Raw genomic sequence first — 21,460 nt, 5'->3', positions numbered from 1 at the left:
TGTAGGTGAATCCCTACAACAGGAATTCAGAGGAAAGGGAAAAATAGTGATGTCGTTTAAAGTAAAGGAGAGCTTAAATCTATTTCAGTAAGAAACTTGTGCTAGATTTTTTTCTTGATGCGATTTCACTGAATCTTAATTTAACAATACAGTAACTAATAAATTATTGAAATACTGAAAGCCCAAAAAGTGCACTGCACATACGTTTATCAAGTTCTGTTATAAAAAGGTTTTCAAAGAGCCAGAGAAAAATTTGTACATATCAGGGTTCCTCCAGATTAGAGCAAGTTAGATTTAAGACTTGAAAGGCCTTCTTAAATGGCACTTGGAATGAAATTCAAGACCAGTTTTTCAATGACTCAAATTAGTTGAAATACATGACTTGGGAAAAAAGGGGAAAAAAAGTTTAATTTGTTCATAAACAATTTTGCCCAAATGTCCACTGAAACACAAAACATGTTTTTTTGTCTTGTGCTGGAGATGAGGGTATAACAGAACTGGGAAATACATTTTTTTGCATGTTGTCATGGTGATTTTGTGTTTATACTTCTGCCTGTGGGATTCCGCTGCCTTGCCTTACCGTCATGCTAAGTTAGAAAAACGTTTTGCATAAAATAAACAGAGCCTCCTAGCTTTTCCATGCTGCAAGATCTTGGTGATATAGCCAATTCGAACTTCACCATGTCGTCCAGGGGACAGGGACAGCTAGACAGCTGAATGCCTTTTAAGACTTTTTTAGGATGCAGGGGATACTAAGAATATAAGATACAGAGTATGATGCACATAATATGACAATCACTTAGAGTGGTGACATTTTTTCGTTGGATTTATCCTTAGATGTTACAAAAGATTATTATACTGTCTTGTCTTCCTTTTCAAGGCATTTTAAGCTCAGAGGCTTAAAGCATTACACATATCCCATTATATAAACTATTGTCCACTTACTTCTATTTTCCATCATTAACTATCAAAGTAGTCACTTGTTACCAACATGAAAGGTTCTGGAACAATGTAAATGCAATAATTTAACACTTAGAAATTCACTTTGTTTTTCTTTCTTTCTATTATGTTAAACCACTGCAATTTACTCTGCAGTATGTATTTGTAGGGATTATTAATGAGATGTTATGAGCGACTAACATTTGAGCAGAGAGACCGTGTTGCAAAGCATTTTCTTCGAGTGTGAAAGTAACGTCTTACAAGAACTAAGAACCTCTTCTTACCAGATGATGCCTCCATAGAAGAGAGAAAAGATGAAGTAGAAGGCAATCGAACCCCACGTCACAAAATGGTTCATCCACGTCCAGAAATGAGTCTCTAAAGCAAGCTGTTATCACACACACACACACACACACACACACACACACACACACACACACACACACACACACACACACACACACACACGACGGGGAGGAAATAAAGGTGTAAAACACAGAGACAGGGGACACATAGGACATCAATAAACCACAGCAATCTGCCTCTCTGCAGTGAAAAAGACCTTGACCGCAAATCCCTGACAAAAACGTTCCTCTTAATGGCCACTGACATCATCTTATTACTTCACAACATGCTGTATTTTATATTGAGACTGTGGTAATACATGTGTGTCCCTGTGGATGTGAAAATGCTACACAGCTCTCAGCTGATGCACACAGTTACAGTCCCCTTAAAAGTCCAGTGTGTAGGATTCAGGGGGATTTGTTGGCACGAGTAGTATATACTATTCTTAACTGTGTTTTGATCAGTTACAATCACCTGAAACCATGAGCTATTGTGTTTTTGTTACCTTAGGATGAGCTGTTTATATCTACATACAGAGCAGGTCCTCCTCCATGGAGTGCATTATGTTGTTTCTACAATAGCCCAAAACGCACCCAAACAAACACTTGCTTTACATAGGGCTGTTTATGTTTTTGTGTTTCCGTATTTTTGTGTTTAAGCATTTCTCACCAAACTTCTCCTGCGTGCTAGGCACACAGGGGATGTTTCAGTTGGTTGCAATCTGCAACCTCAACACTAGATGCCACTAAATCCCAAAGACTGGACCTTTAAAACTGCATTTGGCTATATGTGACCAAGAGAGGTCACACAGACTCAAAAACAAACTCACAGATTGATTTTCTATGGAAAAAATGTTCTCGAACAACTGATTTTAAGCCGAACATTCAATTGCTTTTTACATTAAATTTAGTTGACAGTAGACAGTTGAAAGTAAAGTATTTAGTGTGCTACATGCTAGACTAGTTGTTTCATCAATCACAGATTTTTCTTTGGCTGTTTAGATTTTTACTGTTTTGTGATGACCACATAGCTTACATGCAGTTTCTGAAATGCTCCTTCTATACAAACCAAGCCCTCCCTAGACCAATATTAAGCATCACCATTTAAGAAAAATATATGTATTTACAACTGAATATAACTTATACAGCTGAGTATAAGCTGACATGTAAAGAGAAATACATTCAAAGACGTGTGAAATGAATTGATAATGTCAGATCTTATACTGACTAATGCAATTGTGAGAAATTAAAGATCAGGTGTAATTTACCTTTAATGTGACAGTGATGACCATGACAGTAAAGACCAACGTTCCAAAAGTCCAGTTCCCAAACATCTATAAAACAGACATAAAACAATGACTTAAACTGTTGACGGTATTTCATTGGAGTTAAATGGAGAAATAGTGGTTACGCTTACATGCATGAGCACAGTTACTAACAATATGGCATTATGGTAAGATTATCGTATGGTCGACTTGTTCACATGTATCTTTGATACTTAATCTAAGTCCTATTCCTGCAGTCAAGAATAAACCCATAAATATAACGCTACTCCTCTTTGACTCAGCAGTATTACTTTAGCTCCAGGTTGCAGATCATTCACAAATAAATCTATGATGTTTATTTGGCATTTCACTGCAATGAATAATGGATACCACAAGCACCTGTCACACTTGCTGTATCTAATATTGACTGATTACATTGCATAAAAAAAAAAAATCATAAATTTTTCCCATCAAACCACAACTGAGTGAAATTTAGGAGTCAGGTGAGACAAGAGGAGCAGCACTCTGCTTCAGTAGTGCAATCGAGAGAGAAAGAGACCCCTGCCTCAGTTAACAAGTTGAGTGGCAATACGATGCCTAAAATGAGGCCTCGCCCCCCGACTGTGTGACTGCCATTGGTAGCGCCACCGCTTGCTATGAGTATCGCTCTGCTTGTGTGTTGAGAGCTGTGGGAGGCATCGTTTTGTTGCCAGCCAATTCGGGACCCTGCTGGAGTCTGAACACTCCAAAACTATAGTGAGAGGACTAAGTATCCACAGAAACACTTGGGGAGCAAACAACAATGCTGGGGCTCTTATAGGAATATCACTCAAGTTCTAGTATATGTATATATCTATACAAAACAAGAAGGTTTTTTTATGATAAAAGGAAGTTATAACCTCTGTTCTGAGGAACCATGTCGTGGATAAAATCATCCAGCTTTTTATGATCTATTTAAATGGGCCATCATCAGCTGTAGCCTCCTTTACCATCACCACCTTAAAACCCACTAGTGACAGCAGTGGTGACACTTTTGATAAACCTTGCACCTTGTCCAGATTTGTCATAATCAAGGTACAGAATGACCCTTGTTATTCTAATATAAATATTTGAGTTAGTGGGGTGGAAAACAAATTTTCTCAAATCCAAAGTGTGTAACAGCACAAGATAGAGCATACACTCTGAAGCCCGTGCTCTATTTGTTTTCAGGCAATGATAAATCTATGGGTGGATTTAGATTTTCTAAGGCATATTAAAGCCTATAAGTGTGTTTCAGAAAAATAAATTTAAATTGGAATGAATGCATTTTTCTACAGGGGGTTACTTATATTGTATTCAAATACAAGACATGAAACTGAGAACTGAAAGCACATATAGCTTTAAGAGAAAATGGAGGAATAAAAAAAAAAAAAAAAATTACCAGAGTCATCAGTGATCAATGAGCCAATGCATGTTATACAACTGCCATCATTCAGCTCATTTCAAGAGTTTAACAAAATCTGTGCTGTTTTGTCATCCAGCGTAGCGCAGGGTAGCACTCACATGTAACCAACATGTAAACGTACTGCAGAACAAAGGTATGATTTTTTTTTTCTAAATCATCATTAGCAAGACAAAAATATATTTAGGAATCATCCTGATAGTCGTCTCATTTACCCCTCAAGGAGATATGCATTCAACTGTAGAGCAGACTCTTACCAGCTGCCTGTTAGCTCGCAAGATCTGAAGACATGCACAGCGTGAAGGCAGAAGGAAAAAAAGGAGAAATCAACAAAATACAGAAGAAAAAGACAAGCAAGAGAGAGAATAAAATGACTAAGTGCTTTCTGAAATACCAAACTTCAAACAGAGAGACAGATGGCAAAGATATGCAGCAGAGAAAGCAGAAGGAAACGGATTTGAGGAAACAGAGACACAGAAGACAATGATAAGAAGAAAAGGTAAAATTATCACAATATACTCATCAACAAGTGGATGAAAAACATGCTGGCACAGTAATAGAGACAAACAGATTGTGTAAAAGGCCGTTAAACAAAAAGACTGAATGAGGAAGAGACGGATAAGAAAAGACAACTCATCATTACATTCACACATTACTTTCTAACGTATCATTCATTACCTAATATGGTTTGAAAATCCACTCAGCCGGCCAACAACTTTTCTACGGAATGAAACACACAGCACATCACACACACAATCAAGCACTTACCTGTCCATTGCCCATAAGTGTGGTGTCTTCTCCCATCAGTATGTAGGATCCAAAGAAGAAGACGAAAGCATGACAGAAGCCCAACAGAGTCCAGTACAGGAACGTGCGGAAAGATAGCAGAGAGTTCTTGCTAATGTCCCTGTAGGATAAAAAAAAATCTTTGGAGGATATACTCAAAGTACTATCAAAGCACTGTGTCATGTTTTACTGTGATGAATATGTCTGGTAATGTACTGGTTGATTCAACAAAAATGTTAAATGAACTATGGTGCTAATAGTATGCAGCTACCAACAAACTAGGGATGATATCTAAACGACAACCAAATACTTGTTGACTTGGAATTTAATCAAACATTTAAAATTGAATTTATCAATCGATAGGCTATGCAATGCTGTCAAAAAATATGTTGCTGTGAAGTTCCAGTAACGATCAATTAATTGCTTTTATTTTTATCTTAATGTTGTCTGTCTTTACCGTTGTACATATTGTTTCCCCACATTATATATATATATATATATATAAACTAGCTTCCCAGATAACTTGGGTGCATTTACATTTGTTTAAATGTCGATGAATGTACATTGTCCCTTCTTAAATACATAAACTACAAATTACAAAATTTAATTTTGCCAATAATCTATTAAAGAAACAACAAACTCAAACTATTTTTGTTTGATCTTGCTTAAAAAAACCCCCCAAAATTTAAAATCCTATTAGCTGTCTTTGGTTAACCACATTAAAGTTTCTTTATTTTGTTTAGAAATGTATTGCAGTTTTTTAAATAGTTCAAGAAAACTGATAAAAGTAGCTTTCCACAAACAGTTAATGCTAAGATTTAGTGTACACCTACAGATTCCATGTAAACTTACCTGTACAGGCCAGGTTTATTCTGCAGTACGTGCGGATGGACCAGCTGTTCAAACAGACTGTACACCAGGATCGGCAGCGAGGTGAAGCAGATGTTGTACAGTGTCAGATAAACACTGTCATACAGAGTCTGCGATAGACAGAGACACCATATCACTTAACACCAACCTATCAGCTGAAACTGATATATGTAATTTATCTAACTAAACTTAAACAAAAGGCACACTTGCACAAAAACAAATAAACAAAAAACAAAACAAAAAAACCTAACCTGACTTGAGACATGTTAAAATATCTCTATATACAATATACGCAAAACATAAGATCCACCATTTAAATGTTGCAGCAACTTTTAATTACTCTCTCCTGCACAGCCTTTTGAAACCTATGAAAAATATCAAATAAAAAACAAAATACTAACTGGATATCAATCTGTTTCATCCCAAGATCAATTCTGAAAAGAACCTTCAGTGTAATTAAGAATGCACTCAATGAAGTCAATGTGAGGCTGTGCAACATTACAACCACAAACAAAACTGCAATGGCACATGAGAGGGTGGAGAGATGGAGAGATAAGACACTTACTTGTTGTGAAAACAGACAGAAGAACTGGTATAAAAACTGGGGCGTGATAAAACACACATTCTAGAAAAGACAGAGTATAGGAGCGAAACATTAAAAACATTGCAGTGAAAGGAGACATGGCCAAACACAGTCTTTTTGAGCTCTTGAGGACCTTTTTTACTAGAGAAATTAAATTGAGTGTGTTTTGGAAAATGCTACACATTTTTTATTGATATAGCACTTCTCAAATTACTAAATTATCATGGATATTCTTAAAAGCGGAGTTCCTTACCTTGTAGAAAAAGTACTGTACAAGCGTAGCTATTCGAATGTAGTAGAAGTGACCGTGGACCAGCAGAAGTTTAGCCAGGAACTTAAACCTGGCGATTGCATAGTCACTGTTTCTCACGGCCTGACGACCCTCCTTCCCCATGATACCTGGATACAAGCACACATACATATAATTGAGGACATACTGCAAAAACAACACACTGCAGATATTTTGTGTGTGTGTGTGTGTGTGTGTGTGTGTGTGTGTGTGTGTGTGTGTGTGTGTGTGTGAGAGATGGGTGTTACCTATGCCCACATGAGCTTCCTGTATCATACTGACATCATTAGCTCCATCCCCAATAGCGAGGGTGATGGGTTTCTCGGGAGAGGTTTTTAAAAGACGCACCACCTGGAAAGAATAAAGTAACATTGACATTTTGGCATGAGGGTAACATATTTGGCTGGTGTGTGTGTGTGTGTGTGTGTGTGTGTGTGTGTGTTTGTGTGTGTGGCAGAGGTCTGGTACCTTAGCTTTCTGCAACGGGGCCATGCGGCAGCACAGCACGGCTGAACAGTTTTTACACACTTCCATGAAGAGCTTCTCGTGTTCCCGCAACGCTAAAGACAGACTGGCTCCATCTACGACTAACCCGTGCTGTATGACATGGTCCTCCTTTATCCTGGGAAAAAAACCAATGGAAAAGAGAAAAAAGTTAGGAACGAGCAGAATATAAGAGGAGGATGGATTAAGAGAGGAACGGGAAACAGGAACAAAATATTTAAACAATCAGATTTTTTGTTAATAATTATCAGTTATGTGGATATATGACGAAGTGGGTAAAGACAAATACTAGAACAGCTATAGCAGTCTGGTTAGTTTTATTACATAATTACAACTATTTACTGTAATGTAGCCTGTAAAACCAGGAAAAGGATAACACACACACAATATCACAATATCCACAATGTAAGACAATATCTTACGTGACCATCTTACCACAACTTCACTTTATTACTCAGGACTGCAAGCAACAACTACAATCTGATGCCATATTAGATTCTACTGTTAGTCCATTCACCTGTACATAATCTTGTTACACAGATGTTTTGTTAAGCATCCATTTGTCACAGACACATTATCCTCTTATATAGCGAGTCTGTATTTTAAATGAATCACTTAGGAACTGTCACAACCTCAGCTTTTTTTGCTGATGCAATATGATGTAGGGTTGGGCTGATGGAAGTCAGTCATCAGCTGCTGAACCCAATGCGCTAATGACATTAATTCCACGCTTAAAAACTAACAATTCTGATTTATGTACCATATGAATTCTGAGCTGCCAGATGGGTGAAGTAGTACCTTTTATTGCAAACAAGTCTGTCACCCCATCATGAAGATTTGCCACCGTTACCGTTCAATACTGACTCATATCCGTTGAGCTGTCTACCATTTTTTCTACCATTTTTCCCCTTTTTAAATTCACTGGTATATATGATGGGTTCTGGTGGACAGGTTAAAAGATGACATAGCAGCATCCCCACAGTAAGTTATTAAAAACTGATAGAAATGTGCTACATGTGCTACAATCCACCTTTTCCTCACCGCTCTCTGTCACTCTCTGTCACTCTCTCTCAAACACACTCACACACATGTGGGAGTTCTTGTGTTTCTACCCTTGTACCCTCGTACCCTTAGAATGCACAAGGCTGCTGGTTTGCTGGGCAGCTTCAGGTAGTTGATTACCTCCCAACAATGATGCCATCGTACACCACAATATATCACTGTGGACATTGTCAAATGCCACTTTCGTAGACATTGCCCAACCTTTTTATGTTTTAAGACCGACATATGGAATTTAAATATTTAGGTCTAGCTTTAGACTTAAGAATATATTGGAAACAAGCATATAAACAAAAACCACTATACGTTCACTGTAGCAATGGCTCTTCCTTTCTGCCTATGACTTTTATCAATGTAATCAATGCAAGTCAGCCTGTTCCAATTTATATGCTGCATCGTATGAAACTGTAGCATTTTCATCCGTCCTATTTCTTAATTCTCTCATAGAGAAACTTTTCTATTTCCAGAAACGGCCCTCTAAAAACATGAGAACAAGTTGATGTGCACACATTTTACACTGATGCAGACAGTAACGATGGGACACCAATCACATGAAAGGTATCCAATTAAAGCCTAACTCCTGAACTAACAGTTAAAGAGCACCGGTGTTATCAGAATTCAAGGCTTCAAGATGCATAATAAGACACACTGTGTTTATTCTACTTTCAAGAGTAGAATAAACACAGAATCCCAAACACACTCACCTCCTGGCCAGTCTGCGGAGCTGCTCAGCACACTCGTTATCAGAATGTTGCTGCAAAAGCTCCAGGATGTTCATGGTTCTGTGGAAGTGGCCACAGGACAGGCTGACGCTGACCGCCGTCTCATGTTTGTCCCCTGTCAGCACCCATACTTTGATCCCTGCCAGCCGCAGAGCTTCAATGGTCTCCTGGACTTTGTCTTGGAGTCTGAGGAGACATAGGAGGGAAAGAGTATGAACCAAGTACTTGTGTTGCATGTTCTGTGTATGCAAAGCTTCCTGTGATCCGGGTCTGTAATCACATTAGCACACTCCCCAGGTAACATAAACCGATAGAGAATTTTGTTTTAGACTTGTTGCGGATGAGGTGATGAATTGAGCTGGCATTTTATCCTGTCGTTTCATTGCTGTGGTTGTAATGTGGTCAAACCACAAGGGCCTGTTAGAAAACTACAGTGCCCATAATTCAATACACCAATTTGGGGTTTGTCAAGACCTCTTCACTTTCTACAGCTCCTTTTATCGAGCAATTAAAGTCTTTAAATATGAAAAAAATCTGTTTTAAAACATACAAGGCAACAAAAAATCGCATATAGTTATAGTATAGAATAAAGTTATAGGAAGTTATAGTTTGAGCTGACTTCTTCAACAGCAACACGAGATATAAAGGCTCTTAGGATCCGTGGTAGGTTTTCCATGTCTGATGAGAGGAGGAGGGTGAAAACTGACTGGACAGCACCGAATTTTTCAAAGAATATTTATCTTATTTCAAACCGCAGTTAATATTTGGAGTGAGGTTAAAAGACAAAAAACAGGATCTAACATTACCATGCATGTCAGCATTAAACTATTCATATTAGGCTCAAAACAGAGAAATTCTACTCTAGTCTTCCATAATAGAGGAGATCCTTTGATTGTGACCATGTGTGCCTGAGGAGGAATTCATTCCAGATACATAAACAGAGCAGCAGAAAGAAACACGAGAGAGAAAAGAGATAAATGGAGAGGGAGAAGCTAGAGGCTTATGTGAGGAGCAGATGGTGAGCGGATGCAAACATATCAGCATTAATTTCCAGAGAGGCTGAGTGAGGTGACGTCTCTTTCTCCCTGCTGACTATATATTGTTTGTTTGTTGAAGATTCTCCCACCCACTGTGTCTGTCTGTCTGTTCCTGGCCATATGTTTCATACCGTTTTATGATGCCCTAGTTTTTTCTCTTATGTCAAACTATTTTTAATCCACACAGCTTTAAGGGCTATTTCCTGTAAAAAATAATCATGTTTAGTTTGCAAGATTTCTCCCACTTTCATTTGTGCCCGCCATGATTCAAACATATCCATATGTGTTGATTTCCTATTTCCGATTTGGGCCATTCTTTGAGAGCGCTATTAGAATATTTATACAGTTCAGTTATTCACTGCACCACACTCTCGAAGCGGAGTGTGTACTCTGGGCACAGAAGGAGCAGTAGGCTGCCAGTCATAGTTGAGACTTAATCATTCATTGTGTTGGGTCTAAAAGTAAACTTATTGTAAATACCAAGATTTCAACAGTGCCACACATGGATTCTAATTCTGTGGGAATCACTGGTTTGGTTATCTAATCTTTTCTTCTCTAGCTTTGAGCGGCTCACATCTTTACTGTGGGTATGACTGAAAAAGCAGATTTTCTACTAATCGAACATTTCACAGCACTTAGAGTCCACAGCTCTGTTAGTGGCACTGTGAGGCTTCACATAGTCACAGCGATGCTATAAACTAAACCCTAATGTCAGAAAGCTAACATGCTCACAATGACAATAGAAACATACAAATGTTTAGCAGGTATGTTCCCCATTTTACCCATCTTGGTTTGGCATGTTAGCAGGCTAAGTTTTGCTAATTAGCACTAAAGACAAAACACAGCTGAAGCTAATGGAAACATAAGTCATTAGTTTTGCAGGTCTGGTCAAAAGCCCAAGTACTGGACACATTACATTTTCTAACTACATCAAAAGACAGAGAATCACAAGTCATTAAGATTTTATCCAATAACTTTTCAGACATTTCACAAAAAACGTCAATGTGCTGGTGGTGTTAGCTTAAAAGTCAGGACATCAACAAAGTCACTAAGCTAGTCCTCTTGGGACCATGACTGTCCCTCCAATAGTTGTTGAGATATTTCAGTCTGATACAAAGTGGTGAACTGACCGACCTTCAGACCAACATTGCTATCCATACGGCCATGCCACTGGCATCCAGAGAGAGACACATTAAAAAGATTGTTGTGAAAGCTAACCATGCATAAATAAAACATATGTTTATCCAAACAGTAACTATATGTTATTTACTAACTGCCAGCGGCACCACATGATTAAAAACGTGCATGTTGAATAATCTACCTTATGCTGGATGCTAAATGTCTCTGTAATTGGGCAGTTGGAGTGGCTCTTGGATGATCCCCCTCAGTGGCTTTCCTTTAATGCCAGTAACCATACTGTACTCAAAAGCCAGCGATTTTTGATTCAGAATCAACTTCTTCCTACTGTTTGCATCAGTTAAGATGCATTGCACATACACAGCCATATTAGAAGCGAGGATAGAGGCTAACCAAACAAACATGGCCAGCACTACCTTGTGCTGCAGCTTTCTGTATGGAATGTACTGATAAACTGATAAGATTTTTACTTGAAGTCACAGACTTTAACTTCATGGGAATATGCATAAGGGATGAGAACTGGTTTTCAGTAGGGACAACACCAATACATTCAAATGCATTTGTAAGACTTCATACTTGTCCTCAACCCCCGTTGCTCCCAGCAGATGCAGGTCTCTCTCAATGTAGCTGAAGGCCTCCTGTAGTCTCTCCTCCCTCTGCTGCAGCGCGGTGCGGGCAGCATTCAGACGCCTGTCCACATCAATGTACTCCTCCGGGCTGAAGTGGCGACACGCTACAACCAAGGTTCGCAAACCTTTCTACAGTTGGAGAGGGAGGGTGGGTGATGGGTTGAGAAAAAACAGGGGACACAAGTCAGAATATGAGAAATATGAAATGGAAAGATGAGAGGAGAACATGAAGAAAGGAAGAGGAATATGAAAATAATAGATGCAAAAATGAAAGAACAAGTTTGTGTAGAGAGGAAATGTGTGTAAGTCAAGAAGATGAGGATAGGAGAAGAAGAGAGAGACGAAAGGAAGCAGAAAAAGAAAGAACAGAAAAACAAATTATAAAAGCTTGGCTTTAAATCACGGAACCAGCCTGAGGGGCAGACGACCACAAATCAACCCAGTCCAGAGCACTGACTCCTGGGTACTGACGTACGATGACATGATGTGGGGGCCGGATATGTGTGTGTGTTTGCGTGTATTTGTGTGAGTGTTGTGGTGAAGAATTTACAGTCTAATGGGAACACAGAGCAACAGAGCCAAAAGTAATCACTTCAATGCTGGGAAATGCCAGGCCTACGCAAAAAGAGACACGCAATCCTGAACATATGGATCAAGCGGTATTTCAGAGTCAGATACTTGAAGGTTGCAATAAAAAGAGGAATTTTTCTGTGAAGAAATTCTGTGATGCAGGTGAGGTATATAACATTAATTTACTGTGCTGCAAATATGTACTTGTCGACCCTCCTTTATCTTGGGAAAATATGAATATTAATAGTCATTTTATTTCAACAGACTGCGTCACGGGAAGATGACTCACCACAAAATGAAGTACATTTAATCAAAAATTATAAGATGCATGTTGATCAAGTGTAGCAAACATATAAGCATGTACATTGTGTCCAAATAATCTACACATTCAGAGAATATTTTTTTGCAAAAAATGTGATGGGATTTTGCGGACCACTACAAACCAAACAGATAAATAATATAGCGGAAACAGTGCAAGATGTGGAGACACAACTGAAAAAACACACACTTCAATAATGCTATGGAAAAAAGAAGCATTTCTTACCAAAGCGAACTCGTCAACGTGCAACCTCGTCTTTTCTATCTCACCACTGGTAGTGAAAGGCAAGATGGCTGACTCGGCGCCCTTAGTGAACAGCACTTGGCCTCCTTCAAAGTCCAAACAGCAAGAAAAAAGCATTGTAAACATACAGAAAAGAAAATGATACCTTGTTAAAAATACTATGAAAATACTATTCAAGTGTACACTGGTACACAAAATAAAAACCATAGCATATTTATCTAATAGCTCTCAAGCCATTTGAGTACATTTTCAATTTCATTTTCACATTTTCTTGTTTCATTAACTTTAATAATTTCACATTTTAACAATGTTCACATTTTTTATCTTCAGTCTTTTTTAAGAAGGTGACATAATGAATTTAACATTATACACATGTATAGCACATACTGAACACTAAAAACAACAACAAAAAGGGGAACAAGGTAAATAATAGTCCAAATAAACTAATAATTTTATCTTGCAAAAGCCGGTAAATTTGGGATTTTTTTTTCTTCAAATATGGCACCCATGTTTATGTTTCTGATTGCATGTTTGTGCAAAGGGAAAAAAAACAATACAAAACTAGAGTGAAATTAAACAATAAAATAACTAAAATAGTAACAAAATAACCTTAATAATGAACACTATTAGGTATAGTAAAAATAAAATATTAGTAAGGCTTTGGAAATATTTTGGGGGAAAACCAAAACAGTAAGGTGGTAATAGTATGGAAGGAGTGATATCTCTCCAGTCTTCTGTTTGACCATATGATCAATTTGCCTTTTGTCAAGCGTCCATTGTTAGTTGCTGCAAACAATATTTTGTCAATAATGCTAATATACTGTGTGGTTTAACGTGGAGTTACCTGAGGGAGTCTGCAGTATGACGCTCATCCTTCTGCGGTCAGCATCAAACTCTAACACATGGAGCAGTTTATATCTGAGAGAGCAAAGAGAGACACTCACAAGACTGATGTGATGATTCAATTTTTTATAGACAGCTCACACTGCCATTTTTCTGCCTGCAGTCTAAATGGCATGCTATCATTTCAGAGATTAAAAAGGTTAGACGTACTTTTCTGCCTTGCCAAATGTTTTGATTTCCATGGTATCTCCACTGCTGCACGTGAAGGCCACTCCGATCCTGAGAGAACAAAAGGAGAGAAGTTAAAGCTAGAGTTCTTTGGAGAATGGACATTTTGACTTCTACATGCTGGGTGACAAAAAATGGAGTTTGGGAGTTTTTTGAAGGTAATTGGGCTTTTAAAAGATACAAAAATGTAACTTTTAGCAACAGTATTCTTCTCAGGCTATTCAGGGCCCAATTATAATGACAAGTGCAAAGTGGTAAGTCGTGGGTGTTCAGTGTGACAGTCTCCAAGTGCACCTGCTCCCTTTGTTCAAGTATGTGCAGCAGCGCAAATGGTCTGGATGAGGTGGTACAATCAACCAGTCACATCACTGGTCTTATTGCTATGAAATAGCAGTGCCTATCACATAAAAACATGACAAGAGCAGCTCAGCAACTGGAAAGATGGTTTTCAGGAAATGATACTGCAGTGTAGATGGTGCAGAGTGGCACGACATACGCAGGGCCAAGAATTTGCTGCCATAGGCAAATAGTGTGGTTTTTATTCCACTTCTACCATGAAGATACAAATATTTAATAAAAAAAAATTAAGCCATTTTTAGATTGCTTTCATGCAATGTTATTTCAGTTCTACATCCACTGCTTTTTTTTTTTTACACAATATTTTCACACAATATAAAACACAATATAAAACAGCTGTGAACAATATACTATGAGAATTACTCATTAATTTTAAGATGAATGCAGACTGCTACACCAACACGCCCACTTTGACCACATTAAATGTTCATTTTTGATGCCAATATACTTCATCTACTGATTGGAGAATGATCACTTATAATTGGTATTTATTTTGTTCTTGGAAAAAATAAATAACCGGATTGGCAGTTAAGTGAAAGCACCATGAGGCAGCTATGCCTCAGGATGTAGAGTGGGTCATCTTTAATTCACAATGTTGGCAACTCAACCTCCAGCCTCCTCCTGTTTGTATGCCAAAGTGTCCTTGAGCGAGACCCTGAACCCCAAGCTGCCTCTGATGGAAAGGCCAGAACCCTACATGTGTGTATGAATGTTTGTTTGAATAGTTGAATGACAGACAAATTGTGAAGCGCTTTGACCGGTAGGGTAGGAAGGCTTTATATATATGCAAGCTGTTTAATATCCATTGACCATTCTGAAATGTCTATTTTCAGTGCAATTTTCACAAAAAACAACAACAACTAGCTTTGCACTGCCCAATTTCTCTGTTTGCACCCCTCCTTGTGCCTGTATATGCAAAGTGAATATCAAGGTCAGGAAAATATCAAACCATGGGAGTACAGATTGTGCTGGCGGTTGGGCGGCCATGAAAATAGGGCCCTCAATCATGCATTCATTCAGTCATTCAGCTATTTATCTTCCTCGGGGTCATGTAGGGATGGTGTTTACAATTTATGGCAGGTGTTTATTATGTGGGACAAGCAAGTGAAATGCAGGTGAACAAACACATGACTCCAAACAAGGTAATAAGATCTTGTTGAGAAATGACTCAGCACTTTTTGATTATTATTATTATTATTATTATTATTATTATTATTATTATTATTATTATTATTATTATTATTATTATTTTTGAACACCAGAATTTGGTGCCAAGCTAAAAAATCCCTACTATCTTTTGTGTACTCTGACCAATGGCGTCACATTTCAGTTTAATGGTGTGGTTACGTTAACAGAGTGCTCTATTTACGAGTGATTATTGAGGTTATGGTTCCAACAGTGTCTCCTTTCAGTTTAAATCAACACAGATACACTGTCTGTAGCTCATTAGCGCATGAAGGCACTGGGTCATGGGTGCAGCCCCTTACTTCCAGACATAATTCAATTTGATGGTATGAAAACTACACTTGCCAGGATCAGTGGCTCCATGCACCATGAATCCTGGACGTTTTGTTAAAAAACAAAGTCTAACAGTTTAGTTGGGTGCTACAACCACATTTCTTCATCGTCAGTTCTCCATTGTTTCTTGTAGTGCTGGAGGGGTGTTGCAGCTATCAAACTGCTATAGTACAACGTGGTTAAATTCTATTAATGTTTTTCTCTCTTCTGAACCATTTTCCACACAGACGTCTGGAGTGTTTCCTACCACTCCTGGGACATTAAAGTGTTGCCTGCTCTAAATTTCAGTGACAATAAAAATGAACAACAAATGATTAAGTGCCACTTTTATTTGGCCTGTGGGCAACCTGCACAAGTATTTCAACATCCCTTAGCAACTGACACATACTGGTGCAATGATCAAGAGATATTATCCAGTGCTTTTTGGCTAAACTAAAGCCCAAACTCTTCTCTTAAATCTATAGTAGCCTGAACAGACTCTGGACATCACACTGAACTCACAGCTCTGAAACGTTTCGGTTTCTTCTCAACATTTCCTCTTCAACATTGGACACGCAGATCAGTACATTTCCTGAGTTGTAACAATGACACACCCATCTACTCTGACAAGCTACTCTGAAACCACAAGCTCATATGGAAGTGTGACACAACAAGACACACAAAGATAGAGGCTATTTTTGTAAAACACCTCTCTCCTTATTTCTTTTTCTGAATCTCAGCTTTCACTGACAACTTTATTTCGAGGTTTCCATCAGATTTCAGCTGGTGACTTGTTCAAGCCACAGGTGAAATTCCAAACTTGCTTTTAGTCATAGAAAAAAACAGTGGCTGTCACCACTGGATACAACAACAGATTCAAGTCTTTAAATCTCCAACAATTCAAAACAATCTGCACCATTCTTACAAACGAGTGCAGTCACAATTCAGGCTTAAAAATCAACTGTGGCCAAACAATACAAAAACCCAGTACTTCAACCAAAGAAACATAGCTGCTGCTAATATCTGTGTTTTCAATTGGTCACAAAGGTGCTCCTAATTGTGTGAAGCGTGTTTCAAATTTGCTTTAGTGGTGACGGTTGGTGGAAACAGCGGAGATAAAGGCGAGAGTAACACTGTGTGAATCAGCTAGCTCTGCTGGTTCTTCAGCTGATGCACTCAATGTAAAGAAGCAGAGAAGCTCGAATGTAAATGTAACTGTACCTCTTTGCTGCCTCTACTAAAGCTTTCTCGTCCGGGGAAGAGGCGTAATATTCCATGTGATTGGAAGAGAAACCGTTGACATGGGAGAATGGGTCTCCACCCCCAACCAGGCAGTCTGGCTGGTCGTAGCTGATCTGAACCGTGTGACACAACGACACCGCCTTAAGAAATAACAATTCCTCACCAATCTGTATGGAGAAACAACATGGAGGTATGAGAGAGGAAGAAACACCATCAAGTTTATTCTGTGACACACTGTATGCCACTGTAAACATAAATGAGATATGATTCAGAGTCTCTTCATTTGTACTTAATTTGTAAAGAGGAACATCATACTGTAGCAGAGGCTGTATGTGTCTGCCAAAAGAAAATAATTGTAATGAGTAAATATGCGAGTTACCAGATGAGGCGTAGAACCATCTGGAGAATCTTCAGTCATTCCCTCTGGTACCAGTTTGCCGTTAACTTCCCGGTACTTGGTTCCGTTAATTGAACACTCACGGAACTGCATCTCATTTTCCGTTAGCGTGCCCGTCTTATCTGTAAACACATACTCCACCTGGGGAACAGAAACACACAGATGCACACAGAAGTTGAATATTATGCAGTCTAGTTCTTAAGGTGAGGCAGAGTTCAAGTTCTCTTTCATCCTGTAAGAATGCAATTTGATTAGTAGGACATGCACTTAAATACAAACACATACAGATAATCCTGTGTTCAGTTTATGCATATGTGAGTTTATGTATATGTGTCTTTACTCCCTTGCTGCGTGTACGAATGGGTGCCTGCACTTCTATTCCGTACCTGTCCAAGCTCCTCGTTGAGGTCAGAGGTGTTGACTTGAGCTTTCTGGTCGCTCTCCTCATGGTAAAGGTCTAAATCCCAGCCAATGAAAAAGGAGCCAAGGAACTTCTGCATCTCCACGGTGACATACAGCGAGATGGGGATGATGAAGTTATAAAGGACCAGAAACGCCAAGAAGTCTGAGATGAACTTTAAGATCTGAAGACAGATGAGAGTAAATTTAATAAGACTGAGACACAAGAAAACAGAAAAACAAATGTAAACAGTTTGAACTTTAACCGGAAGAAAAATGGAGAGTGGGTGAAAGAGAACTGACAAAAACTGAAGCGGATTATGGTTAGAAAACAGGAAAAATGGGAAGTCCTTAAAGACCTAAAAATGCTTCAAAATCATTATAAGTAAAGATGTTGTCGTTTGATCCGTTTAAGATAACAAATCATTTTTGTTATTTAATCTCAGCTAACATCAGCCATGGTTCATCTGACAAGAAAAATACAAAAATGCTCTTGGCAATGTTGTAATGCACTGCGCAACGTAATTTTGTAAGTGGATGAAAAGATAAAAATTGCATAATATATTTGATGAATACACATCTTAGCCACACAGAGTGATGGTGCATCAGCACTGATCCCCGTGAATCAAAGGAGGCAGGGTAATTTATTCATATTACAGAGATAATTACTTTATGTGTCAGGAAAGGAGAGTGAGGGAGGACCACAATCTGAGAAACAAAGTATCAGCAGCAATACAAAAGCTACATTTATGACATGTTAGACTTGGAATTGAGCTGTGACAATCTTACTAAACAAAATACAGAAAAAAAAAGAAATTTGCTATTCTCTAATGTGTAGAAACATACAGTACACACAACCAAATATTATAGTTACAGTTAAAGTCACTAAATAATACAAGTACAATGTTTTTGTATTTATCCTTTTTGGACTTGGATATTGTAATGTTGAGGCCTCAATTTGAGACAATTGTCAGGCTTTTGTAGGAGTTATTCCCTGGAGAGAGGAGATGGCTGTGATAGAAAAACAAACAATCATTAGTGTAGGGGATACACTGAATGGGGTCAAGGGGTTTCTGGAGCACCTGTTATACTAAATGTAAAACCACAGCCATTATTTTGTTGCTGCTATTTCGTTCTGTCTCCAGGGAGAAAGAAAGAAAACAAGTGTACTGGACTATGATCCCCCCCACCCCTCTGTCTTGATACATAGAGGCTGCTGTTCTCTCTGACTGATTAGTGTTGGCAGGTGGGCTGATAGGCTGGCAGACTGTCCCTATGAAAAGCACTTCCTCTCTTAAGTCTTGTCACTAAATCTAAAGACACTAAAAGTGCCCTACCAGCACCTCTCTGGGACTCTGTGTGTGTATGTGTGTACATGTGGATTCTAGGATGACCTTATCTTAATATTTTCACATACTCTCTCTATTAATTTATAATGGCAGAGTAGAGAGAAAAAGCCCATCATAATTTCATATGGAGACTTAAGTGGAGTAAAAAAAGAGAGAGAGAAGGAAGTGGAATGTTGACTAACATCTCAACTCATCTTCTCTCTGGGGCTGAGTCTCCACAACGTACAAAAAGAAAAATCAATAGGAATGCATTCTTCTGATGCCTAATACAAACAAGACTTACTGGACTGCTGTTTCTCTCTTGTTCTGTCTTTTGGTTGTAGAAAGGCTCGTCCCATTTGTCCTCAGCCTGCCAGGCGTACTTCAGGATGGTGCTGAGGACGGCCTCAAACAGCAAGATGCCCAGGTAGATGATTAGGAAGGTATTCATCGACCTAACACAAGAAAATATTAACAGGTGAGTGTTAAATTAAGCACATCCTAAAACTGCAATACTATTGCTTAGTCTGAGAGACAACAGAAAGTGCTCACTTCTCTACTGCAGAGCGTTTCTGGGACTTGCACTTATAGTTGAGGGCCATCTTGGACTCCATCCCTGTGTAAACTGCCACACCTGCAACAACACAAAGTATTTACACAAGGCTTATGGGATGTCAGATCATTAGACTGCTATTCAATTTATGCTCGAAGTTATGAGGACATGAGACACCGAAATTATCCATGTCTGCATGGTAGTTTATTGGCATATGGTTCTCCAACCTAACCAATTACATCAGTATACACAGATCATAGAAAAAGAAGGAGAGCTGAACGGACATTTCCATTTAAATCATATAGCAGAATGGTCAGAGTGGCTGCCATTTCTATGTGTAGTGTTGCCATAGCAATTGTTGTCACGGGCTAAATTCTGTATAAACATTCTTATAAACAAATCAACATAAAGTGAAAACCTCACGCAAAGTGAGATATTGCACTAATGACTAAATAGTAATAGTGGAATAGTAAAGTTGAAAATAAGCAATTTGTTAAAAATATTACTGTATTTTCCTGTTTCTTTTGTTGCCATTATTGCATCTTGGGTGAAACATGATGTACTGTAGCTGCCTTTCAAGAACAAGTGAGAGCCGCTGCCCAGCTGACAGCTGAGAGGCAAAAAGAAACAGCCAGAATAAACAGCTTGTAGATCTAGCATATTTTCACATCTAATTCTGTGAATACAGGGCTTATTTCAAGCAAACCAGTTAGTTATTGTTGGAACAGTGGAAAGACTAACGTTGACTATAACTGTTTTGGTGAGTTTAAGATAATGCTAATCTTAGTTCAGTGAAAAAGAGAAACTTGAAAACAGCAGTAAAAGAGGCCAAATCGGCGTTCTCAATCTAGTGAGCGTGACACACTTTACAGCCTCACTGAGGTTTGTTGTTACCATAACAACTAAATACAATCTCAATTTTCTTTGCAACTAGTGCAAATAGTTTGATGTCTTTCTATTCATTCTGTTTCTGTGACAAAGACTTTGATTAATATAATCAGACCTCAAATATATGTAAATGAGTGGCCTGCCCTACAAGTAATGTCCACTGAGCTTGGCTTTTTTTGTCAAAGCTGCCATGTAGCTGTGTCACCTCTCTATCATGCTTCCAATATCCACCAGAAGGATTTTAGAGGCAAGCTATTCTTTAGCAGCTATATTTTTTTCTCCCTCAATTCAACTGGAAACTTCCCACTGTAAGAAATCATTTACCCCCTAGCTGCTTCCCTCTCAGGTGGAGGTTCTGCTTTTGCAGGATCTTTTCCTTTGATTCTAACTGTATTGACTCACCAAAAATCTCTTTGGTATTTTTCAACCTGGCTCCTCGCAGCAGCAAATTCTCCGGGCCCAGCGGTCTGAAACAAAAGCAAACAAAAACAGAGATAGAGAGAGATAGATGCTGCGACAGGACTTCAGCACAAACAAGACACAATAGGAGCATGATACTGAAATAAAACAACAACAATAGATGAGGCTCACACATTTTCAGTTGATGTGATGAATCTTTTTTTTTTTTTTTTTCACATTTTTGTCTGCTCATGAAATATTAGTCCACTGCTAAAACTAAATTGTGTAACATTGGCACCAGTATGCTAATCAAAAGGCCCTGTGTCCATATTATTTCTCTAATTATCAGCCAAAACAGCTAGACAAATCTGGTCTCACCTGACTATCTCCTCTCCATGTTGAGTCACCGTAATACGGCCGACAAACCTGGAAGACAGCAAAGGCGTTTTAGTTGAGTGGTGTGAGAGAGACAGTGACTACATTCACATGCACAAAGGAAACAAGGCTACTGGAAGAAATCATGTAAATGTAGGAGATCTGATAAAGGCTTGTACATGCACTTTAATAACGTGATTTTTTATATATGGCTGGT

The 21,460-nt window shown here is 38.5% G+C and overlaps 1 protein-coding gene across 6 annotated transcripts in view; it reads right to left on the bottom strand.

Annotated features, from left to right (window-relative positions):
* Positions 1 to 21,460, bottom strand: part of atp11b (ATPase phospholipid transporting 11B) — a 65,573-nt gene that overhangs the window by 25,686 nt on the left and 18,427 nt on the right. For 4 of the 6 annotated variants that reach the window (XR_015776583.1, XM_088077482.1, XM_088077480.1 and 1 more), the window contains exons 8-28: positions 21,247 to 21,294; positions 20,872 to 20,936; positions 19,581 to 19,662; positions 19,333 to 19,483; positions 17,688 to 17,885; positions 17,284 to 17,442; positions 16,884 to 17,071; positions 13,791 to 13,859; positions 13,582 to 13,655; positions 12,720 to 12,823; positions 11,553 to 11,734; positions 8,785 to 8,988; positions 6,986 to 7,139; positions 6,766 to 6,868; positions 6,482 to 6,627; positions 6,211 to 6,270; positions 5,628 to 5,755; positions 4,758 to 4,896; positions 4,247 to 4,270; positions 2,552 to 2,617; positions 1,224 to 1,327 (exon numbers count right to left, since the gene is read on the bottom strand). Coding sequence is in view for 5 of the 6 variants with exons in the window: in XM_088077482.1 (XP_087933608.1) it covers positions 1,224 to 1,327; positions 2,552 to 2,617; positions 4,247 to 4,270; positions 4,758 to 4,896; positions 5,628 to 5,755; positions 6,211 to 6,270; positions 6,482 to 6,627; positions 6,766 to 6,868; positions 6,986 to 7,139; positions 8,785 to 8,988; positions 11,553 to 11,734; positions 12,720 to 12,823; positions 13,582 to 13,655; positions 13,791 to 13,859; positions 16,884 to 17,071; positions 17,284 to 17,442; positions 17,688 to 17,885; positions 19,333 to 19,483; positions 19,581 to 19,662; positions 20,872 to 20,936; positions 21,247 to 21,294 (2,448 nt within the window). In the remaining variant the exon portion in view is untranslated. The remainder of the gene's footprint in view (positions 1 to 1,223; positions 1,328 to 2,551; positions 2,618 to 4,246; positions 4,271 to 4,757; positions 4,897 to 5,627; positions 5,756 to 6,210; positions 6,271 to 6,481; positions 6,628 to 6,765; positions 6,869 to 6,985; positions 7,140 to 8,784; positions 8,989 to 11,552; positions 11,735 to 12,719; positions 12,824 to 13,581; positions 13,656 to 13,790; positions 13,860 to 16,883; positions 17,072 to 17,283; positions 17,443 to 17,687; positions 17,886 to 19,332; positions 19,484 to 19,580; positions 19,663 to 20,871; positions 20,937 to 21,246; positions 21,295 to 21,460) is intronic. The other 2 variants (XM_042514192.2, XM_042514199.2) reach the window with 1 other exon arrangement.

This window comes from Plectropomus leopardus, chromosome 5 (genome assembly GCF_026936395.1).
Source record: "Plectropomus leopardus strain MGB_pleo_1.0 chromosome 5, ASM2693639v1, whole genome shotgun sequence".
NCBI lineage: Eukaryota > Metazoa > Chordata > Actinopteri > Perciformes > Serranidae > Plectropomus > Plectropomus leopardus.
Note: the sequence above shows the minus strand (reverse complement) of the source record. Positions and strands in the feature narration are given on the sequence as shown.